This window comes from Drosophila eugracilis, unplaced genomic scaffold (genome assembly GCF_018153835.1).
Source record: "Drosophila eugracilis isolate 14026-0451.02 unplaced genomic scaffold, ASM1815383v1 contig_2167, whole genome shotgun sequence".
In the NCBI taxonomy this organism is placed as follows: domain Eukaryota; kingdom Metazoa; phylum Arthropoda; class Insecta; order Diptera; family Drosophilidae; genus Drosophila; species Drosophila eugracilis.
In genome coordinates, this window is record NW_024573052.1 from 835,954 (window position 1) to 859,562 (window position 23,609).

General features: G+C 40.6%; 1 protein-coding gene across 1 annotated transcript; it reads left to right on the forward strand.

Annotated features, from left to right (window-relative positions):
* The first annotated feature begins 5,729 nt into the window (after positions 1 to 5,729).
* On the forward strand, positions 5,730 to 18,172 carry LOC108103685. The gene is given in 5 exon segments (XM_017209274.2): positions 5,730 to 6,080; positions 6,565 to 8,290; positions 10,240 to 10,439; positions 14,106 to 16,256; positions 16,383 to 18,172. Coding segments are annotated over 4 exon segments (5,259 nt in total). The 5' UTR covers positions 5,730 to 6,080; positions 6,565 to 6,694; the 3' UTR covers positions 17,695 to 18,172.
* Positions 18,173 to 23,609: the final 5,437 nt, after the last annotated feature.

A 23,609-nucleotide genomic window follows, 5' to 3' on the forward strand; every position in this document is an offset into this window, starting at 1 on the left:
TGATGACGTTGCCTGCCAAAGTCTAACTGTTCGTGGCGCATACACACACACACATACATACATTGTATGTACATCCATATATACCTTCACTCCCACAGATGAACTGGCCACCCCCTCTCCGCATTGCCACCACCCTTCCGCCCTCATCCTTGCACTTTTCTTTCATTTTTTTCGCGTCTTTTTATCGATGAGTGTTGGCTGTACTAGTGTTGTTCTTGTTGGGTCGCAAGTTCGCGGCGTCGGCTTATCCGAACTTTAAAACGCCCTACGTCACGTAAAAGAATCATTAAAATTACGGTATAATATCTTATCTCATTATGGTTTTGTAATATATTTAAAAATATAAAACAATATAGCCTATGAAAAATAGATGTAATTGAATATGTAAACTTTGAATTGATAAGGATAGGCCATGATAACATGTAAAAATTTCCCCAATAATGGGTTTTTACACAGCTACAAGCTTCATAGGCCATTAGTAATGACTTTAGCACACAGAGGAGGAGGTTTTTTTTATTTTTGTTTTTTTTTTTTACATTAGTTGCTGGGTTTTTAGGTTTTCAATACTCATAACTGAGAAATACGAACATTCCATTGTGATCTCTGGGATAAGAAAGGGTTACCAACATTTTTTCGCATTAACTTTATTGATTTTTGTGGTATGGAAATTTAAAATCTGTTCAGTATTGATCAATAATGTTAAATTAAAGCAAAATATTTTTAAAAAATCCTTATTTTAAATACTACCTGATAGAAATCGGTTTCGGGTAGAGGGATTACCCAAACAGCTGTGGTGTGTGATAAATATGGGGTATTACTGATCGGAAAACCCTAATTGACCTCTTGCCGATGTGTGTAGAGAAATCGAAAATAGAAGGGAAACCTATGATGATATTGGTGAAGAGCAGAACAGCAATATCAATTACATTTATCGGGGACCAGGTGGTCCTGGGTCCAGTGTTGCCAACTGTCACCGAAGGACACTGGACAGAGGGGAGCGAGGATTGTAGGGGAGGATAACAGAAGAGGAGAAGAAGATAATATATGCGAGAGGTGCAAATAATATATGACGCGTTCTTCAAGGCACTTTTTGTGCTGAATGACAGATGCGATGAAAACTTAAAATAAAGAAATAGCAACACACACACACACATGTGCAAATGGAAATGCAGGGAAAAAGAAAAGTGGAGAGGAAGTGGAGTTTGTGAAGTTCCCAAGGGCTGAAAAACAACGTGAGTGGGAGTGAGATGGAACGAGAGGGGAAAAGAGAGAGCTAGAGCAGCTGCAGCAGTCGAATGAAAGTGCATAAAAGGCAGCCAACTAAACTGTGCAACGGTGTTGGTATTTCTGACTATGTATATACATACATATATACGCCATATACATATGTAAGCGATTTTGTGTGCAAAACTTGGTAAGCACTTTTCTTCTTACTTTTGCCTCTTTTTTTTTTGCATTTGCATAGATTGCAACTGCAAATGCAGCAGCAGCAGCAACAACAACAATCGAGGCGAAAGAGCCAGAAAATGATAAGCAAAAGATGCGGATACTGATAATGAAAGCAGGAACAGAAGGAAACCCCCTCCCCAACCACAGGCAAAAAAGCAACGAACAAAAAACAATTGCAAAAAACTTGCTAGTGAAAAGTTGTATTAAAGCAACGCTTAACCCACTATTTACTCAAGCCACTTTTGCGATAAACATTTGAAAGTATATAAAAACCAAATTCCAACAAAGTTTCACTTGTTTTAAAGGGAATTCTTTCTTATCGCTAGTTCTTAGTAATTTCGATTTAAGTGCTTCATATTTCTAGCTATTTTTTAACCATTTATAGTGATTCTTAATTTCCACATCCTTTTTTTTGGTTTATTTTGGTACAACCAAAGAAACACCTGTAATTCCTTTTATAAACACACCCTGCACTTCCCTTACTCTCTAGTGGTCTGACTCCGTGGCTAAGTCCTAGGCTTTAATAGCATACATATCACCCTATTGGGATTGTGGTTCATTAATGCCTTCCAACGTTTGCTAAGTCCATCCACCCTTAATTTTATTACAAAATGAAAAAGCATTTCTATAGATACATAAATACTAATAAACAACGATTTCGTAATCGCATTGATATATATTTATAAGATAGAATATCTTACAAAATATAACTAATGCTGTCAAATGTTCTGGGACAAATGTTTACTTTCCATTTAAAAAGCACATACTTATAACGTGTGGTAATTGACACACAGTGGGTTAAAGGTGGTAATGGGGCGGTGGGAGTTTAAAGGAGTGGGTGGGATGTGAGGGAAGGGTGGCAAGCCGACATTAACACCGGCACACGAACACCGACACACTCAGGTGCTGCGGGCGCATTAGCCCAAAGCAGAAAGCAAAGTGCAACGCAGAGTGAAATGAGAAGAGAAAAGCAGAAAAGAGACGAGACGAAACGAGAAGTGAGGTGAATGGTTTTGGTTGCGGTGAAAAGAGCTGCGGGTGGCTCAGTATGGGGCGGGGCAAGGGAAGCCGAGGTCGAACGGATGTCCGGTCTCCATTGATTGGCCAGAGACCCCTGTCAAGGGGGGGTTCCTAATACAGCCGAAGAGATGTAAAGAAAATCTGCATAACTTAAAATTCGTGTTTAAGAAGTAGTATAAAAAGAAACTGCATTTTCTTCAAAGGTCTAACGGCATAACTGCACTTAAATAAATTTATTTCTTTTCTTTATATAAATCTTTCATTGCTTTTCACATTCTACACTCGGAACATTATAGATTCTGTTATGGGAAGAAATCGGAATATTTTAAAGCAACAATCAAGATTTTAATGTCTGACAGAAAATTAAATAACTTTTTAGGTTTTTTGTCCATAACATTGTCAAAACTTGTAGCACAGATAAAAGAATGAATGGTTTGAGAAAATAACGACCAAAACTAAGTAAACTAACATCATCAAAAATGGCAAAAGATTGCTAAAATTTCACTTTCTGAATATTTTAGAGAAAAATGTAGATTTTTGTCTTAGTTATGAACATAATACTCTCATTCATTTCACCTGCAAAAAACAAAAGAAACAGTGGATATAAAATTATACAAATAAAAGGATCAGTAAATGCCGATCCGGATCTCAAAATAAAACTTAGCTTTTACTTAACAAGATGATCTTATTTTTCCTTTTGCATATTTTCTGTGAAACCCTGGAAACCCTGCTTCCATAATCCTCGTTTAGCCATTTGCCCTGCTTCTAGTTCTTCTACACGAAATATCGCCATCCCTTGCCCTGCGCAATCGTGAAGCTTGCCGAAATCAAAGCAATTGGCAGGGCTGCCCTTCCACCCACCGCCCCCAAACCATTCTCCATTTCCCATTGATGGTTAAGCGAACGGTCTACATACATCCATACACATGTACATATGTATGTATGCTTTCATACATACGGACCAACGCACACATGCAGGCACATGTTTAGTCGTGTTTACATAGCAAAGCGCGCACGAAACGGGGCCTTTCGTAACGCTCGCTTCTCACGCTGTCTCCAACCCTCTTCCCCCTTTCGTTCTTTCTCTCTCACACACACTTCGTTCGCATCGATGACGACTGACGACGTCGAATGCGTATGCCGACCACTACAAATGCACATTTCGCACACTCAAACCGTTGCACATAGTCTTATGCATACATATAGATTTATGTATGTACTTACATACATATACCATATAAGCCCTATTATTAGAAGGGGGTTTACATAAGCCGTAGGGAAAAAACCAAACAAAATCGACAAAAATAACTTCCACCCAAAATACGGAAAAGACCCACACACACACACACACACTCACGCACAGCTGACTGACTAATTAGCAAAGCAAAACACCCAAAATCAAAGCCCACACTCAAAATAAAGAGAGATGCTACAAAATAGGGAGCTTAGTTTGGAGAACGAAAGAAGGTAAGACAGACACGCACTGGGGAGTTGGTCGTACATACTACAAAGCTCGGGAGACACCTGAAACCAAAGCTGAAAGAAGCCCATTACCTGTATTCCCAGCAATTAATAGGTTAACGGGTGTGGCTCGACTTTTGTATACCCTTGATGAAGCTCTGCTGTTATAGTACAACTTAGGTAGTTTTTTATTAAAAACTTTAATAGAATAAGCGAAGGTTAATAAGTTAATTTTTTTTCTTAGTATATTTATAGAGTATCTAGAGTATGGTAAAACTAAGGCTTTAGTTCAACATTGAGGATTTTGTGCTGTGCTTTGTCATGACTGTACTTTTTGTAACATAATAAGTGTTTTGAAGAGACTGTACATTGTGGTTCATTTTATATATTATATATAGATTAACCTTTGACCAATATTACAAAACACCTGTTTTGATCTGACTGTACTAGGGACCCGTTTTTAACTGCCAGTTAAGTTTTTAGCCTCGTATGATGGCGGCACAATGGAATTCGACTTGGACCCGGCTAATTAAATTTTTTGGTAAATGTTTAGAGTCGGGGGCGACCTTTCGGAGCTGCGCCCGTTCGTGTGTTCGTGTTTCGTGTTCGTTCGCTCCTGGTTTTCTCTGCCTTCTGGAACGGGGCCTGTCTTGAAAGCCGCAGAGCGCGCGAATACCGAAAACTTCTTGCATTCGATGGTGCGAAAGGGACGGGGAGAGTGATAGCGAGCGGAAAAGGGAGAGGTGGCCATCGAATGCTAAGCAGGGGCCTTTGCTTTTGCTGCCTGCCAAAAATAGAGACGCCCCCGCCACGCCTCCACCCACAAAGAGCACCCACCCACTGAACCCCCACCCACACACCCACACCCACGCAAAAGCAACAACATCATCATCACACCACCAATACCAAAACCAATACCAATACTGTGACCCAGCCAGCGCTGTGTGAACCTGTATCTGTGTGTGTGGGTCTTGTATATAGCATAGCATAGCATAGCTTAAGCTTTCCTTGCACCGTGGTTAAAGTCCCATGGGAAATTTACCAAAGTAAAGGGAAAGTTTTGATATATGGGTCTTAAGCATTCTTTTGTAATATTTGGCAAAGGTATATAACCGCTAAAGCATTAACATAGCTAATAATAGTATATCTAAATATTGTATATGATTAAGCTCTAAAATGGGGATTGTTTAGATAGTAACCAATGGTGTTAAAATCAAACAGTAATTTTGAATGCAAGCAGAGATTGAAGGTTTTAAGAAAACATTTATTATTCCGAAATTCTTTCTTGAAAAAATCGGTAACCTTGCAGGAACCCTCACATTCATAAAGGTTTACAGAATAGATAACATTAGATACATACATACATATAAATTTGCCGAGTTGCATAATCTTGAACCACAGTAAGTTGTAACGAGGCAGCGGCGTCGGCGTTGGCGTCGCAGCTTAGAGCTAGTCGATGAGAGGAAAGAGAGAGAGAAGGAGGACGTAGAAGAAGAGGACAAAGACAGAGAGTGCGAGCGGGCAGAGGAAGAAAATGCACAAGGCGGGGGGCAAAAAGGGAACAGCCAAAAACAACAACAATTCGGCAAACTGTTCGTGGCAGCGTTGCAGCGACGTCGGCTGCGCTGCCAGTGTGTATTTTTTTGTTGTGTTTTCCGTTCGTCTTATTTCGTGTTTTCCGTTTTTCTTTTGCGCTCTGCATCCGCTGCCGCAGTCGACGTCGCTGCCCATGCGCTACGGCAGTGTGTGTGTACGTCCGTGTGCCCGTCTGTGTGCCTGCCTGCGAGTGTGCCGCCGCACACATTTTTCAGTTGACTTCGTTGAAATAATTTTCGTAACAACGATCACATTCGTTTGTATTGCGAAGACGGGCGGACGTACGTCGGCGTCGAAAGCGGAAAAAGCGCTAAAGCGAAATAGGGAAAAGTGCGAATATCATAAACAACAAAATTAATCGAGAGACCCAGCAACAAATCGTTTTTTTTTTTCTGTCCAACAAGCGTCGTCGCGACAACAACAAAAAGGAATATATATAACCGTAAAAAATAAAACAAAGAGAGAAAACCAGCAACTAAATATGACAACAAATGCATAAAATAATTTTGTTTTTTTTGCCACACTGCATAAAGATGCAGGCAGCGTTTGTTTGTGTAAGTGTATTATATACATGTGCACATAATGTATACGAAACAGAAACAACAACAAATGTGATTGTGCCCCAAAAACAGCAATAAATTATAGTGCGCGCATTTTCACACACACACACTGGCAAATAAAAAAAAGGTTAAAAAAGCACGTGTGTGTATGTGTGTGCCGGCCAGTGTGACCGTTTGTGTAAAGCGAAAAAGAGCTAACAAGCCGGTTCCTAATTTTTTTTTTATTGTTCCTTTAAATAAAATAAAAACAATACATTGGAAAATCAATAGAACAAGCAAACAAATAATACGCTGAACAAAATTTCATTTTATTATGTGAATAATGTTGATAAAGAATTACAAAACCCGGGTTCCACACCAACCCATCTAAATTTCTTCCAATATCAATATCACTATATCAACAGCATTGTTGACATATTAATTTGAAGTTTTACAAATATCATTCAAATGATCGTAACAAATATCATTTTTAATACAGCTCCTGAAATGAATTCGTGCCTATTGTAAAAACTATAACTGGAAAATAATCAAAGGATAATCAAAGCGGATACGAAGTGCGAGAAAACAACACAGCATTCAAGAGCGAAAGAGCTAGAGAGTGTGGAGCGATGGCCAGCGCGGATGTGCAGATCACGAGCGTCATCGATGCCAATGGCCAGAGTTTACCGCTCCACGGCACCGGTCTGGGCGGTCCCTTGGGTCCGCCCGTCAAACAGGAGCGTCCCGATGACGCCGAGATCCGCGAATTGGCGGCCAAAATGAAGGAGCAACAGAAGCAACAAGCCGCCCAACAGGCATCCCGTCAAGCGGCCATGCAGCATTCAAATGGCAATACCGCAGCTACAGCCGGTGGCAATATGCAACCGCCGATCACAAATGGGAATGGTCAGACCAATATCATGAGCTACCTATCCCGTCATCAGAAACTACCCAATGGCACCATGCAAGTGGTGCCCGCCTTGGCAGCGAATGGCCGATCGAATGGAGCCATAAGTGAGTCCGGTTCGGATAAGAAGTCATCCGGACCCTGCGACGAGGAGTCGATCAATGGCCACTTCGGCTGGGCGCAATTCGGCAAGGTGTCCATCCCGTACATCTTCAGGCAGTCGGAAAAGTACTGCTCCGTTCGGATGATTGAACTGAAACTGCTGGGCAAATACCTCAACTGTCTGCATCCGGACATCTACTCCAGCTGCACCTGCGTGCGCAGCTACTACATTACCGATGCCGAGGCACGACTCTTCATCGAGATCAATCACAAGCATTGCGACGGGGAATTCGGACGTGATATCTTTAATCAAAAGGATCTGGTTGTACGGCTCAGTGACGCCTCCAAGTTCTATCAGTTCTTGGACATTTGCTACAGGAAACTGGTGTCGGGTAGCAAAACGCCATCGGAGAAATGCGGTTTCATTCGCATCAACAAGGAGTCCGTGGTGCCGTACACAGTTCGAAATAACCAGCAGGTTGTGCCGCTCTTCTACTTCGAAGGCGAAACTGAGAATCTTAAGACCAAGGCGGAACTGCTCAATGGATGGGATCTGGCCTATCTGAAATTCTGCTGCAAGGTTCAGGGTATCCGAAACGAACTCTTCTCCAGCGAAAATGTGGCCGTAATATCGTTAACCGACATCAAGAGCTATTTCCCCAGTGGCACCGAATTCGAGGATTATTGGCCCAGCAAGGTGGTAGACTCGAATCTATTAATTGGCAATCGTGCCAATGTCAATAACTCGGTCAATTGGACACGTCAACCGTCGGCGCCGCCACCAAAGGTAACGACAACCGGCTCTGGATCGTCGGGATCTTCCTCATCGACTGGCGGTGGCCTGGGCCAGAATTCCTCATCATCCTCGTCCTCGAATTCGGCCGGTGGCGGCCAACAGGTGACCTCGAAATCACAGCAGCAGCAACAGCACAATGCCTCGGCTGCTGTGGCAGCGGCAACAGCGCAACAACAACACCTGATGAAACAACGCGCCGCCGCAGCAGCAGCCGCCGGTGCCAATGGGGTGGCAAATGCGGCCAACAGTTTTGGGGCAGCGGCAATGGCAGCCCTCAATTCCCAAGCGGCGGCGGCGGCCTCAATGCTCCAACAGTCTCAAGGCAACAACAGGATGCTCTCTCAGGCCACAGTCCAGGCTTTGGCTAATAGTGGCTGGATGTCTGGGCAGAGCAACCTGCAGCTGCATGCCCAAATGATGGTGAGTTTGGTATCCTTTCGTAATTAACGTTAAACTTATAAGCAGCTAGCTTAGAGATTGTGCTATATTTAGGATATATTTTAAAGTATACCAAGTAAAATTTATCTATGGCAGTCTGGATTATATAGACCAATGAATCAAATCTCAGATATATTAGGGTTACACTTATTATACTACGTAGAAAATTGTACTCAAATATAAACTTAAGAAAGTTATAATACATAGTTTCTTGTTGTCCATAAACCTACAAAATCACTCCAATCTGAATAATCCAAATATTTCCATTACTTATAGTAATTATCATTGAGTAAACAAAAGCTATAGTTTAATGCTCCCGAATTCGAAGAATTTTTCGTTCAACAAATTTTCCACCGCTCCTTTTTTTCAGTAATTGAATTGAGTAAATTCCACCCGAAGTTACATTACTTTTGATTGGATGGTTTTGTATTGCTAGATAATAGTTATTTCTAATGGATATCCATTTATTTAGCTGTTGAAGATAATATAGAAATACTTCACGAAGTATTGATCGATTTCACTGTAGATTTTGAAAATTAGGTCACAGCTTAGAATCGCATTTAGAAACAAGTTTCTTTTTGGTATCATTGATGAAGTCTTTTCCCACTTGAAGAATTGCTTGGGAATCGGTAGAGATCGGGCCGAAAAGAAGTGGAAATGGATATGGAATGTAAGAAGGGGGGGTACAAATATGTGGTGTACTGAGGGTTTTCTCTAGAGAGTGCATGGCCATGTTTTGTTGGCCTCGCTTGTAATGACACACAAACTTACATGCTGGGCTATATACATATGTATATGTATATAAATCTGTGTTTGTGTTAGCGTGTTTTTTTTTTCTAGCAGATTTTTTCACAGTTTGGCAACAGCGCAGCAGCAGCAGCAGCAGCAGCAACAGCAGGCAGCGTTCGACGGCATCAAAAACTAGGTCATCAGTATAGTGTGCATAGGAGAGTGGCTCCATCTCCCTCTTTGCCCATCCCCATCTCTTTCCTCCTCCCATAGCTCCTTCTCTTTCCCTCTTTAGTTGTGCACAAGTGTGTGTGTGTTTGTGTGTGTGTGTTGGCCACAACCTGTTGATGTTGCTTTTTTTGTTGCTCTGTTGTCACTACAGTCGAGCCTCTATAAACAAAACTCAAGATTCGTATACTTTACTTTAACTATTGTTAGTTATTAGTGATAAATATTTTTTGTAACTTAATAAAATTCATTCAAAATTTGTTTTGTTACGACCTCCAACTATGAAATTTAACCTCCAGCATGAAAAACGTAAACAGAAAACGAAAAAGTACTAGACGTCTAGAGATACTCGATATGAGTAATGGCAATCTTATCAAATCTCTAACTTGAAAACCTAATTCTGATCGCCTATAAAATCGTTAAAATAGCACAAAAAAGTCTTTAAATGGTTAATAGAGGCAATTAATCGATTTTTGTTATTGTATTAGTAGTTGAACTAATTTTCGCATTGGCAATAGAGCTTCCGTCTTCTTAGCATTGGCAATTGCAATCTGAATTCATAATTGTTAATTATGCACAACAATTGGCTATAATTGCATTTACATACATGTATACAGAAAAGTAGGTCACAGAATCGATTAGCTAATTGGTTATATTTAATTATCAAAAAAAAAATAGCAGTCTATTACTTTATTATTTTTTGTCTGGGGAGTTAACTAGTTTTGAGGGGCAGTTAATACAAACTATAAATTTGATTGGATGATTAAATCTTAAATGTTTTCTAATAATTCCTTTACTTTTACTATTCAACTTAGAAATTTATTACATAATCCATATAAAAAAAAGAAGTTTAAGCTATAATAATATAAGCCTTTCTTAAGTGGAATATAGTTTTAGGGTGTTTATAATATCTAAGCTAATTTTGTAAAAATTTCTCTTGTTTTTTCTTGGCTTTTTCTTATGGGCAAAACCAGCAAACACATGCGAACGCAAATCGCGTGGGAAGCTACAGAGAGCACATGAACAACCTGATGATGAGCGGTAGCAGCCGACAGCCGTACTCCTACAATAATCCCGCAATCTCCATGTCCTCGGTGAACAATCACAGCGGCGGCGGCGGTAATGCACCACCACCACTGGTCCGTTCGGCGGCGGGTCAGAATGCCAACCACATGTAAGTACACAACGACAGTCCATAGCCTCCTCCTATCGATTGTTCAAACTGTTATTCCCCCCCCACTACTGTCCTTCAAAAAAAAAAAAAAAAAAAAAAAAAAAATTCTAAAAAAAGAAGAAAAAAAATACTTATTGATTCTACATTTGATTTTGTCTTTCCTTATGACTATTTATATTTATTACATTTAGTACGTTGATTTTATTTGAAAAAATCTCGGATAAAAATGCGCAGAAATTGTGTTTTTCAAATTTTGTTGTAATTCGTTTTTGCCAATGTCAAAAGAAAAAAAAAAGTACTCTATTTTTTCGCTGTTGTTTATATTATATACATAAATAATACACACATTTACTAAGTCGCTCTAAGGGTTGAGTTCTCAATGTCTAGGGTTTAAATGCATTTATTGTCATTTTCGATGCCCCCGAAAATCGATAAGTTGAAGGACGTAGCTTAATTAGCGGTATAATATATATATATACTATATCTTTGAATTAATGCTTAGTAGTCAGTTGTAATTGTGTAAAATGCTGGGTGTAGTAGTGCGGGGGAATTACAGGCTAGACATTGAGAAATCGCTGCTTAAGTCATTAGGGTGGCACTTGATTTTTGTTCTATACCTCAGGACAGTCGATAGTTCTTTATATATATAAAAATATTTTAAATGATTTTGTTGATTTTTCTTTATGCTCTTTTCTAAAAAAAAAAAACAAAACAAAACAAAACAAAATAATGCACCGATTGTTTTTTCCAATTCTCAATGTTAGATATATATAATATTATAATGAAGCATATCGAAATCGGCGTTTGTGCACGCATTTTATTTGAAATTTTGTTCTGTGTTATATAATATATATATATCTCGTCTTACAATAAATATACAAAATAATACTCGTTCCTCGCATAATTTCTCTCTGCTCTTTGTTTTTGCGTTTCAAAAGTCAAGCAACACATAAAGTTAATTATTCTTTTGAACGTAATGCCCCCTGTGGTTGTAGTCGAAAAGCCAAAAATAAAAACTAGTTTCCCCAAAGTTCGAATCTGTCTAGAGCTGTCGATAGTTCGGTCGATATTATCGATCAATTAACTATAAAAAGTCACTTTAAATGAATGGTTTCGTCTCGATTCGATAACATTTTTTTTTTTTTTTTTTTTGCATTTTAAGAAGTGTTTGTTACGTTTTTCATTCCGACTTCAATATAAATTTCACAACGTTTTCTATATTTTGAATTTGAAAATTTAGGTTTAGAATCGATTTATATGGGATGTCGGCATCCACATAGAGTTTGATTTTATGTTTTTCAAAATAATTTCCAAACAACACCAAACCAATCATACCACAAAATTCCCAACTCCTCTCATAACATTTTCTAAAAAGACAAAAACAAAACCAAAACCAAAAACAATCCCCCTACTAACCGATTCGAAACGACTACTTTTTGCAAATACTTGACGAGCTTTTGTTCTCTCTTTTTTATTTTCGGGTCTCCAGATTCCTAACCTCTTACGGCATGCATTAGGGTGGCTCATGAGAGGCTCTCAAAAAGTACGAAAATACGAAATATAGAGTGAACTAAATAAGCTATCGGTATCGGAGGCGCGACTAAGGTGGAGAAATATAACGCTCGCATTGGGATAACCGCGGTTCTACCTGATCAATTAACACCACTACCGCCTACTACTACTATTACTACTACTACTACTACTTCATAAAGAAAAGTCCAGTAGAACTAAATCCAAAAAAAAAAACACACATACACACGAACACGCCCACACACACCCACACACGCATCTGTACATACATACATATTGTTGTAGAGTTCTCCTATTTATACAGAGCATACAATATCCGAAAGTACTACCCTACTCTAGCGATTGCATGACCTTCCCGACTTGATTAAGTTTAAAACAAAACTGAAAGTAGAATACAAATCTTTATAAACATAATATTATATATATATATATATATGAAAACTCACATGTATTTGTTTCTTTATTTAATGGAATGATGATGATTTCGTTATAACCTTACTTTGTATATTATTATGATAATACCTTTTCCTTGTTTTGCTCTAAAAACTCTTTTTTTTTTCTTCTTTGTATAATATAATGATTATTTTAATGATAAAAAAAAGAGGAACTACAACATATTTTGAAAAACATAAATTCGCATAATAAATGAGATAAAAACCCCGAAACGATTTACTTTTAAATAATATGGTTAAATATATATTTAATATATATCTAAATGCAACAACAGACAAAAACATATCTACATTTACTTAATGGCTGTGTGTACTGACTACCCCTAATGTTATCACACACACACACACACGAACACCTCAGACTCTCACACATGCATAAAAACACAACACACACACACACACACGTGGTATGACTCACACGATTTGTGACGAACGAAAAAGTTAAAATATATATATATATATAAACCTCTATATATCTATATATATGTATAAAAGGGGGAAAACACGAAGCAGCAGCAACAGCAACAACAACAACAACGAAAACAAGCTTTTATTGGTGGTGGCAGGTTTTTTTAACCCCGTTTGGCCCCACCTACCCCTCCCCCCTCACACACACACACACACACACTCTTAAACACAAACACACACAACTAAAACAAAAAGATGCGAAGTACAAAGTACAGTGAAATATCCTAGACACATTATATATAATGCGTGTACAAAAGTTGAAGTAATAATCTTGATGTATGACAATCGATTCAGATTCTTAAAAACTTGGCTTAAACGAGAAAAGAAGAAGAACTTAGGGCTAGCATTAACAGAGTGAAAAAAAAATAGAAAACAAAGCGAGCAAAAGAGCTTTTCCAAAAGCTTTCCCTAACCGATTTATGTATAATTTCACAAACATTACATAAAAACAACAATTAGATTCAGACAAAAAAAAAACTTAATTTCTGTTCAAAATTAAATCTAAGAGATGGAAAAGAAAGAGCATTGAGAAATTGTGAGAAATTTTTAAGCGAGGACTACATAATTTTTGAAATACATTTTTTTTTATAAATCAGCAGAGGGTAAACCTTAACAAAATTCATTAAATATTTCATCAAACCAATGCAAATACAAATAAAAAATAAAACTACAAACAATAACGGGCATTTAAAAAACCAACGATAATTGACTATCGCCTCCTGGTTTTCTCTCATTTGTTTTCATCGGCAGCAGTCGAGCGGAAAGGCCAAGGCAATCGGGATATCGATGTCTCCGATATGTTTAATCGGCAAAGACAGTGCAAGTGCGGATGCAGAAGAAGAAGATGAAGATGAAGAAGAGGAAGAAGAGCAAAAACAAGCAGAGGGAGAAAGGGAGAGAGAGAAACGCGTGCGCCCGCCAACCGAGATTCAAAGCAAAGCAAAATTAATCAAAATACATACCAAAAAAAGACAAGAAATCAAAAAAAAAAAAAAAAAAAATACAAATCAAGAGTCACAGTGTTAGTTAGTTTATGAGGAAAATGACAATTACAACAAAATCGATTGAAAAATGCAATAACAAACTGAGTCCTTAACAAATTGAGATTAAAATATATACAAAAAAAAAGACAATTGTAAATAAAAATCAAGCTAAAAATAAACAAACAAAAAAGGGGCGGCCACCTCGACTTATGTATTGTATATAATGTTTCTAGGTCAAATGTCGAGCAGTCACTGGTGCAACAACAACAACAGCAACAACAACAGACACAACAGCAACAGACACAACAACAACAGCAACAACGACACCAGAACAGCACATTTAACAGCAACAACAACAACAACAACAGCCATGCACCACAGCAACACTCTTCACCAAACAACCAAAACAATAACAGCCACCACCATCATCATCAGCAACATGCCTTAGCCAAAAGTCTCAGCGGCGGCAGCAACTTGAGGAACAGCAGCAGCAACAACAACAACAACAGTAGCGGTAACAATAACAACAATTCGCCGGCCGCTGTTGCCGCTGCTGCTGCCGCTGGTTATGTGCAAGCTCTGCTAGGAAGCGGCGGTGGTAATGGGGGCGTGGCTGGTAGCGCTGGCGCCGGCAGTAATGCCTTTAACTACAACCTGCCCTCCACAAGAGCGGATTACACGAATTTAGCCCTTTGGAATCAGCTAACACCCGCCCAACGTTTGCTCTTTAGCCAGCAGCTGAAAGGTGCCGCCAGTCCAGGTGGCTCAGGCGGTAGTCCCAGCAATACTGGATCAAGTCATCCAACGGGAAAGCAGAACTTTCCAGCCCTACCCTCCCTGCCCCTGGACACGGATTTAATAACCATGTTGGACTATAATAATCCCAATAAGGCTAGGAAGAATCAGAAGACTGGTGGTGTTACGTTTACCAAACCCATAGTGCCACCATTGATACCAGATGGTTCCGGAGCTGAAATCACTCTGACCAAAAGCAGAAGAGGTGCGGGAGGAGGAGGAAGTGGTGGTGGTGGTGGTGGTGGTGGAGGCGACGTTGGAGGTGGTGTTATACCAACCACTGGCAGTGGCACAACCATACCGCTCAACTCCACACAAGCACTCGAGGATTTTGAGAAGAAGTGCACGGTGATGACTGACGAAATGCGGGCTGTTATACAAAAGGTTCTGGCCAATCCGGATCTCTCGACATTTATCCAAACCAATTCCAGTAGCAATAATAATGCAAATCAAAATCACATGGTGCCTTCGTATATATCGCCACCGATGTCGCCGGCAGTTGGTGGCCTAAACATGGGCATGGCCATGGGAAATGTGGCCGCCACACTGACATTGGCCTCTAATCCGAATGTGACAATAACACCACAATTGCCGGGACATTTTCTGCATTCACCATCGAGTTCATGTTCCAGTTCGAGTGCCTCAAATACGGCGGCGTCTCCATTAAGCAGTGCCGGCGGTGGCGGTGCCGGAGGATCAAATGGGGCGGGTGGTGGTGCATCCAATGGGGCAAGTGGTCGGCAAAAGAGCGTGATTTGTTCGACCAAATCCAATAACCTGCCCATGGCCATACTTTCGCTAGCTAGCAATAATTCAGGAGGAGGAGGGGTTAGCTCAAATTCAGGGGGACGACGGACTAATAACAATATTAATAATAATAGTAATAGTAATTATGGGCGTCAGACACACAGCCAAACTAGTATTAACCTCAGCAATACACAACAAACAACTACCCAACAACAACAACCCACACCCACTGACGTAATCGATCTGTCCTCCTCTCGAAGGTCACTCGCTGCATCGGCGGCCTATTTGCAGCAACACTCGTCAGCGGTCGCCCAACAGCAGCAACAAGTGGCAGCGGCAGCGGTTGTCCAACATCGTTTGGCTGCCGCCGCAGCCCATCATGCCCAGCACGCTCAGCAAAATGGACGCAGTTCCTCGAATTCCGTAAGTTCCGGCGGTTCAGCGAATTCATCAGCAAGCAGCAATGGTTCAAATAACTCTGGTTCCACGGGAAACGGATCTAACGGCAACGGAGGCAACTCATCGAACAGCGCCTCCATGCACCTGCAACGGCATGCGGCACTTGCCCATGCTGCGGCGGCAGCAAGTGCTGCGGATAGTGCTCAACGGCTGTGCGTTATACCCGAAATACCCACCAACAACATGAACCTGACGCCCTACAAGGTGCAAAGGGTGTGCGTGGACAAGCATCTGGTGCCCTGCATTAACATGAAGGCCTTCAACGACTCCGAGCAGCTGATGACCCTCATTGAATTCCAGAAGAACTTCTTCCCTTCGGTGCCACTGGATCATTGCAAGCGATTGATCGAGGCCCTCGGCGTGGAGCTCTACAAGGCGAATCGGTGAGTTCTGATTATATATATATATATATATATCTTCTATATCCCAATTCAAAACCCTACTTCCTACTTGGCATTACTAGTATATGGGGACCCCTAACTGATACCAATCTCTTCGACTTTTCACAGACGGCAGGTGCAGATTCTGATGGAGTACGATCGGAACTACAACGAGAATATGCCGCTAGTGCAGGTGCGCGACATACTCAAGTACATGACGCAGCTGACCTTCATGACGCGCCAGCCGGAGCAGCCGCCGGCCAAAAGGACGCGCACAAGCTAGGAATTAAGCTGGGGAGCACAACATTTGCCACCAACACCAACAACCACAACAACAGCAGCAGCAGCAGTAGCCACCACTATACCAACCACACCGACAACACCACCATTAAGCACAACAGCCACAGCAAGCAGCAACACAACAACAGCAGCCACAACAGTTCATACAAGATCAACAGCAATATCATCATCATCAGCAGCAGCAGCAGCAGCAGGAGCAGGGGGTGCAGCAGGCACTACGTCATTGCGACGACGGGCCCTTACACCGCCAGCGAATGTGAATGGTGCTGAAGTGCTGACCAGGCGGAGGGCACTAGCACCACCGCCGGCTCCACCAATTCCGGCCACACCACCTGGCACAGGAACAACAGGATCTCCTGCAACATCAGCAACACCTGCTCATATCAGCAGCAGCAACACATACGAAATGTTGTACTCCCACAACCCACACCCGCACCACCAAGCAGCCCAGCACCACCACCAGCAGCAGCACGAGCAGCAGCGTCTGCTGAAGAAGCGGCAGCATGCCGAGCAGACGGTTGCCAAACATCCGCGAACTGCTGCAGCAGCTGCCCAGAAGATGGCCGAGGCCGAGCATGCCTATTTATCGAATTTGTACGGCAAGGCGGCGGCCAGCATGTTGAGTCCGCCATTGGGCAATGTCCTGCCCGAATGGGAGCAGCAAAGGCAACGAAGAACACAGCCGGCAGCACCATCGCTCCACCAACAGCAGCAGCAGCAGCAGCAGCAACCACAGGCAGCTGCGGTGGTGGCGCCACCACAGCGACATATAATGCATCGCAGGCATAGCGTGTGTGCCGCCGGGCTGGCCAGCTTGTCGCCCGCCTCCTCGACGCACTCCTCTTCGGCGGCCTCGCCCACAACGGCAGCGGCAGCTGCCTTGGCTGCAGCATCCTACTATGGCAGTGCAGCGGCAGCGGCGGCGGCAGCATTTACGGCACCATATCAACACCATCATCATCATCATGCAGCAGCGGCGGCTGCGGCGGCACATCATCATGCGGCGGCAGCTGCAGCGGCAGCGGCAGCAGCGGCGGCCCATCATACGCATGGCCAGCCATCGCCCACCATTTATCCACCCACGCCGCCGCCATCGGCGCCCTGGGTACATCCTTGGTATGCCGGCGATGCTGCCTTTTGAGGAAGAGATCATAGATAGAATTGATCGTAGACAGATCCTGATCGTGATCGTGTTACTGATCATGATCCTGATCCCAAGGGGCAAGCAACTCAGTCCCCAACTGTACATTCGAGTTTCTAGTGCGCTAAGCTAATTTATTATTAAGTCAAAAGATAAACCTTAAAGTTAAATAAGATGAATAGAGTCCCCCAAACATTTTTTTTGCGTGCGTGTCTGGAGATTAGGTTGTAAGTAGGCTAACTAAAACAATTTCTGGGCATTATATGTCAACTAACCAATAATCTAGGGAAACCTTATCGATTATCTATATATATATATATATATGAGTATATATATGTGGTATATATGGACTGGGATTTCGTTTGGTCAAAGAACAACAGCAAAACAGCAAACAAACAAACAAACAAACAAACATTTTCAAATGAGAACTCAAAGAACTGATTACATTTTATTATGAGAATAAACAGAGAGAACCATTCGTTTAGTTTCCTGATTCGTTCCGAATTCGTTTTCGTGGTTTTAAAGTCTTTTTCTAGGGATATTTACATGCATGAACAGATATATAGTACATGTTATATGCTATACATATGTAATATATGATAAGTATGGGGGAGCCAATTAGGCTTCTCATATTGTAAGCAAGAAATTTAATTTCTTGCGTTTCGAAACTATGCAAAAGAAACAGAAACTACCATAAATACTAAAAAAAAACAAAAAACAAAAAAAAACCAAAACTAAATGAAAAGCTAACAAAACTAAAACTATTCAAAAAGTGAGTCAAATTTTGTAAACTAGAAGAAGGTGGAGATCCGTGTGGGATCCCGAGAAATTCCATTTGATATTCATTATCGTCATTGTCAAGCATTATCATCAAAAGTTCTCCATTCGAGCAGCATAAGTCCTAAGCAAGTCTATAATTTAACAATTTCCAAATCTTAAAAATAACATAAAAACAAAGCTATAACTAAAAAGTAAAAACAAATATGTTGAGAAGGAAGAGAAGAAACACACACACAAAAAGTAAAAAACAAAAAACCAGAAAACTATGTTAAAAACATGCAAAAAACAAAAAAAAACTTAATATAAATACAGAGAAGCAAAATAAAACATTAAGTTATATACAGTTTATGTATATCGGAATATATATATATATATATATATATATATATATGTATATATGTATGTGTATGAAATACTTGAATATCCGTTTTATGGATTTAAGAAACTTATTTTTTTTTTCGAAGTAATCATAGTTATCCTTTTTTTTTGTATTGGCTGAGAGATAAGAATATTTATTTTATAATATGTTGCTAATGTTGCACTTTTCCTTTTTGATTTTCCCCATGCGGGAACCAAACTTATAAAACATATAAATATCATCTTTATTATTGTTAGGTGTTAAAGCCGTCAAAGTATTTATCAAGGTGTGTTTTCATTTATGACAGTGCAGCGGAAAACTAAAAGCATAATGGAAAATAAAGAAATGAAGCAAAACTAAACAGAATCAATGTGGAAAATGTTTTTTTTATTTTGGGAAATTTTTAAAGGTTTTGGCGGGGGTTCAAAGGGGCGCCAACTCGCTGTTAACTTTACAGAAAGCTCTTGAGCTTTTCTGCTGTTAAAGGACCTGCGAAGCTTTCAAGGATTACTGTTATTCTTGAACTGGAAAAACATGTTTTTAAAAAGCTATTCTACTTGAAATTTGATTTTAAAAATGTTTTCTTTATAGAAAAACTTAATCACTATGTTTAAGAGTCTAAAACTCAATCTAAGTCTGCGTAAAAGGATTCATTTCAAGTTTCCCTTTTAACATAACACCTAACAGCCTGTAGAACTAAGAGCTTAAAGCTTTTCCAGAATTTAAATCCAGATATATGAAAATCCGTTAAAAACGAAACCCAACCCAACGGGCAAAAATGTTTCAATCTACGTTAAAAAGAGGCCATAAAAAAGCTATGCCGCGTGATATTAAAACGGGAGTCATCTGCCCACAGCGATGTCCTTGTGTCAAATGAAGTGCAACATTTTCTAAAGGGGGTGGTAAGTTAGGTGGTTGGATTCTCTGGGAAAATTCAGAACAAATTGCATGAAAACCGTGTACGCGTGCATGAGCAATAAAATACTTTGGGGACCAAACTGTGCGGAAAAACTGCAACAGAACCAAAAACAATGGCAACAACGGCGACACGAATGAAGTTTAAGGGAATTTCCACTGTAAGCGCAAGATAAACATGACCCTTGGGAGGAAAAGTGGGTGGATTTGGGTGATGGGCAGTGCAACTTTGGCCCCTCCAGTTTTGCGCCGCGTGTGTCCTATATGAGTCCTGCGAGTGCGGGTAAACAAACGCACATGGCTGCCGGGCAGAGGGACAACTGTACAGGCGGCCGAACAGGATGTTCTACATTAATTACTGAGTGAATCGAATAAGGGATACCCTCTAATTATATGATATTTTCCATCTGTATACTTTTAATCTTTATTACAATATGAAAGGGTTTTGTATTATGTTTGTAGTTTCATTAAGTTTGGGAACCTTTTTGTGATATTTCTCATAAACATTAGTTAATCTTTCCTATCACCAATAGGGCATAAAAAATGTTGCTTTCACGCCCCGCTCGATGTCATTTATTCGAATTTCGTTCTCCGCCCCTGCCTCTCCCTCCTTTCACACACACAAACACACACACACATTTGCAGTTGACTTTCCGCCATATTCATTGCATTGGGGAAAAAAGTTGATCCTTTCGTTGTTGCCTTCGTCTCGCTGCCCCCGATCCTGTCCCCCATTGCCAAAAGCGAAAAGTGTAATACCCGCAAATAAAACATGGTAACCGCCATGCAAACAAAGCTGCCAACCAACAGCAGCAACAACAACAGCAAAAAAAAGAGGGAAAATTTGTTTAAAAATATTTATGAAATATACGCAAATTGTTTATGAAGTAAAACCGCAAACGTTTCATTTCGTTGGCAGGTCAGGCCCTCTGGGAGACTCCCGAAATCCGATCTGTCCACCTCCTCTGAGCCAAAACGAACTGGGATGTGTGGTCAGTAGACATCGAAGGTTGTAGTTTCAAGAATGTTATATGATATTTATTTCTCGGAGATAGTCTCCTGAGTACACAGTGCGTATGAGTAATATACAAAATCACACATACGTTGCGTATACGTAGTATATAAAAATAAAATATTGTAAATTATGTATACGCAATAATAATATATATTTTGAATAATGAATACAATATTTTATTTCTAAATCTTTCCCTTTAAGTAGACTTAAAGCCCTTTGAAGTAAAGAAATTCGCCACCTTTTGCCACACACACAGTGAATCCCTTCGATTTTGTTCTCTTTTTCGGTGTCTAATTAGAGACTGACTAATTGATGAGTGGGCCGAAACGTTGCAAGCGAAAAGGGCGAGGACCAAAGGACACAAGTGATTGACAAGCAGTTTCATTGTAAGGACAATGCCCGGACACTTCTTCATTCAGTGGAGTCAGTCAGGACCGACAAAAAAAAATGAAAAAAAAAAGAAGAAGCCAGCAAATTGCTGTCCTTGTTTTTGCATCGCGAGCAAACTTTGTGTCCGCCTATCCTTTGTCCCTGAACCACTACCGCCACTACCACCACCGACCACCAACCGCCAACAACCGCACCATCCCAAAACAAGAAGAAAAAAAAAACAAAAGAAAAACCAACCCAAAAGCCACCCGCTGACCACAATGTATGGCCGGGCATTATTCAAAGGACCCACTGGCAAATGCGATCCGCTTCGCTTCGCTCGCTGGTAAAACAAGCGCGAAAACATAATGAGCATATAAATAGACAAACAATCACCAGCCAAAGTACCAAAGCACCGCCCACCACCCACCACCACGACCCGTTATCCACCACACACAGCGAGGTGAGTAACATGGTAGCCAGCAAAAGGAAACCCCGTTAGTCGTGGGTAAGCCATGCTGTCGACGACATCGGAAGATTTTTCGTTAATTTTTTATTATTTCACAAGCTAATTAGGATTCTGGGATCTAAAATGCTTTTATTTTCATCCTGGCTAGGCTAGACTGTATCATTTTTAAGCTGATGATGGAGTTTAGGGGAGTGGAATGGTGAATAAATTGAAATTATTTTATAACCTTAGGCAAGAATCCTTCCTATTTCAATTGAAATTTATTATTTTAGTTAGAAAAAGGATTAAGAAAATCAATCAATTTATTCTAGTTTTCCCCCCTCAGCAATTGTTTTTCTAATTGGCCCACATAAACCATATACATTTATTTTTTTAAATAAATACACCTTTATCTATATATTTGCTTCGACGGAATTTGGCAGTCAAAAGTGTTTTCATTCCATTTGGCACTGCCAACGTTTTTCATCCATGGCGCCCGTGTTTACCTCCTCCCTGTGTGTGCGTTTTTTTTTCGCCCCTTTGCTTTTGTTTCCAACTCAAAGTTCTCACTCTCGCTCTATTTTGTTATTTCTATCCTTTGTTTTTCACTGCTTTCCAGTTTTTGCTGTTTTTTTTTCGTAGCTGTAAATCGAATTTGGACACGCTTAGATAACTTTCAGATTTATTTATTTTAAAATTTCAGACGGCAAGCTTGGCGGCAATTTATTGGATACATTTTACTGCTCCGGATGGATCGATTTTCGTTTTTTTAAAGATTAAATCAATTTCAGTTCAGTTGGGTTAGATGAGTCGATTTGAAATCGTAATTCATGGCAGTTATCAAAGCTTATCGTTGGCAATGCTGCTGGTATATGCTTCTCAGTCTAAGCTGGCAATGCTGGCCCAGACTTTTATATTTTTGGGAATTTGCTTCTGGTTTAGAGTTAACTTACTTCCCCCGACAATTGCTGAAACTTTCATTATGCCAACTGTTTCCTTAAGTGCTGACCGTCTCCCCACCCCTCCTGGACACACCCGCCCCCCCTATTCATGTTTCGTTCCAATGTGTACGCATAACATTGCATTACCACAATGACCACTCGGATTCCACTCACTCCGTTTCCCCATTCCCCATTCCCTGTTTCCCACACTTTTGCGTCTTACATTTTCATTAACTTAAAATAACAACCGAAAGTTGTGCAACCGAAACCGGATCTCATGCTATAGTGGGGGCTTTTCCAGCAGCTTCGCTTCCAACCTCCTTCTTGCTGCCCCCCGGAAAAAGTAGGGCAAAGGAGTGCGAAGAGCCCTAGTTCATACATAAACATTAGCCGGCATACAATATTTTTTGATATGCCCTGTCCAGCTGTGTTCCATTTTCCGCCCAAAAAGCCCCTTACCTACCACCCCGCTCCTGAAAAGCACCCAAGCCAAGCGTAACGTGCAATTTTTATTATTATAGCCAGGAACTTGCTACATGTCAGGCTGCCTAGACACTGTTGTTAACTTTTGCTGGCCACCAAAAACGCTGGCAAATATATTCCACACGCCTTCTACCAAATCTCCCCAAACTTGGCCAGCAAGAATGTTTCCCATCGATTTTGAGGGCTTGCAGCATTTTTGTCAATTACCACGGGAACTTTAAGGTATTACCCTTAAACTTTCTATAAGTTAGTCTTTGATTAAATATTAAAATAAAATTATCTAAAAATAAATATAAAATCTTAAAATGCAGATAATCCTGGGTATATCTTAGCAGACTATTTTTCCCAATATTTTCCACCATTTCTCCATGCATTCCTCCAACTTTTACGCAGAACTTTTGTCCAGCACTTGCGGACACTGCAGAGTGGACATGGGGACACTTAGACATGCGGACAATATGGACAAACAGACATACGGACAACTGGATGAGCGGACAAGTGAAACACCCACGAACTCATATGTGGCAAGGCGTTTGGGAATGTTTGCCCAGCAAGTTCTTGCCTTTGGCCCCATTCAGACTATTCCAAAGTATTTTTGGTCAAATT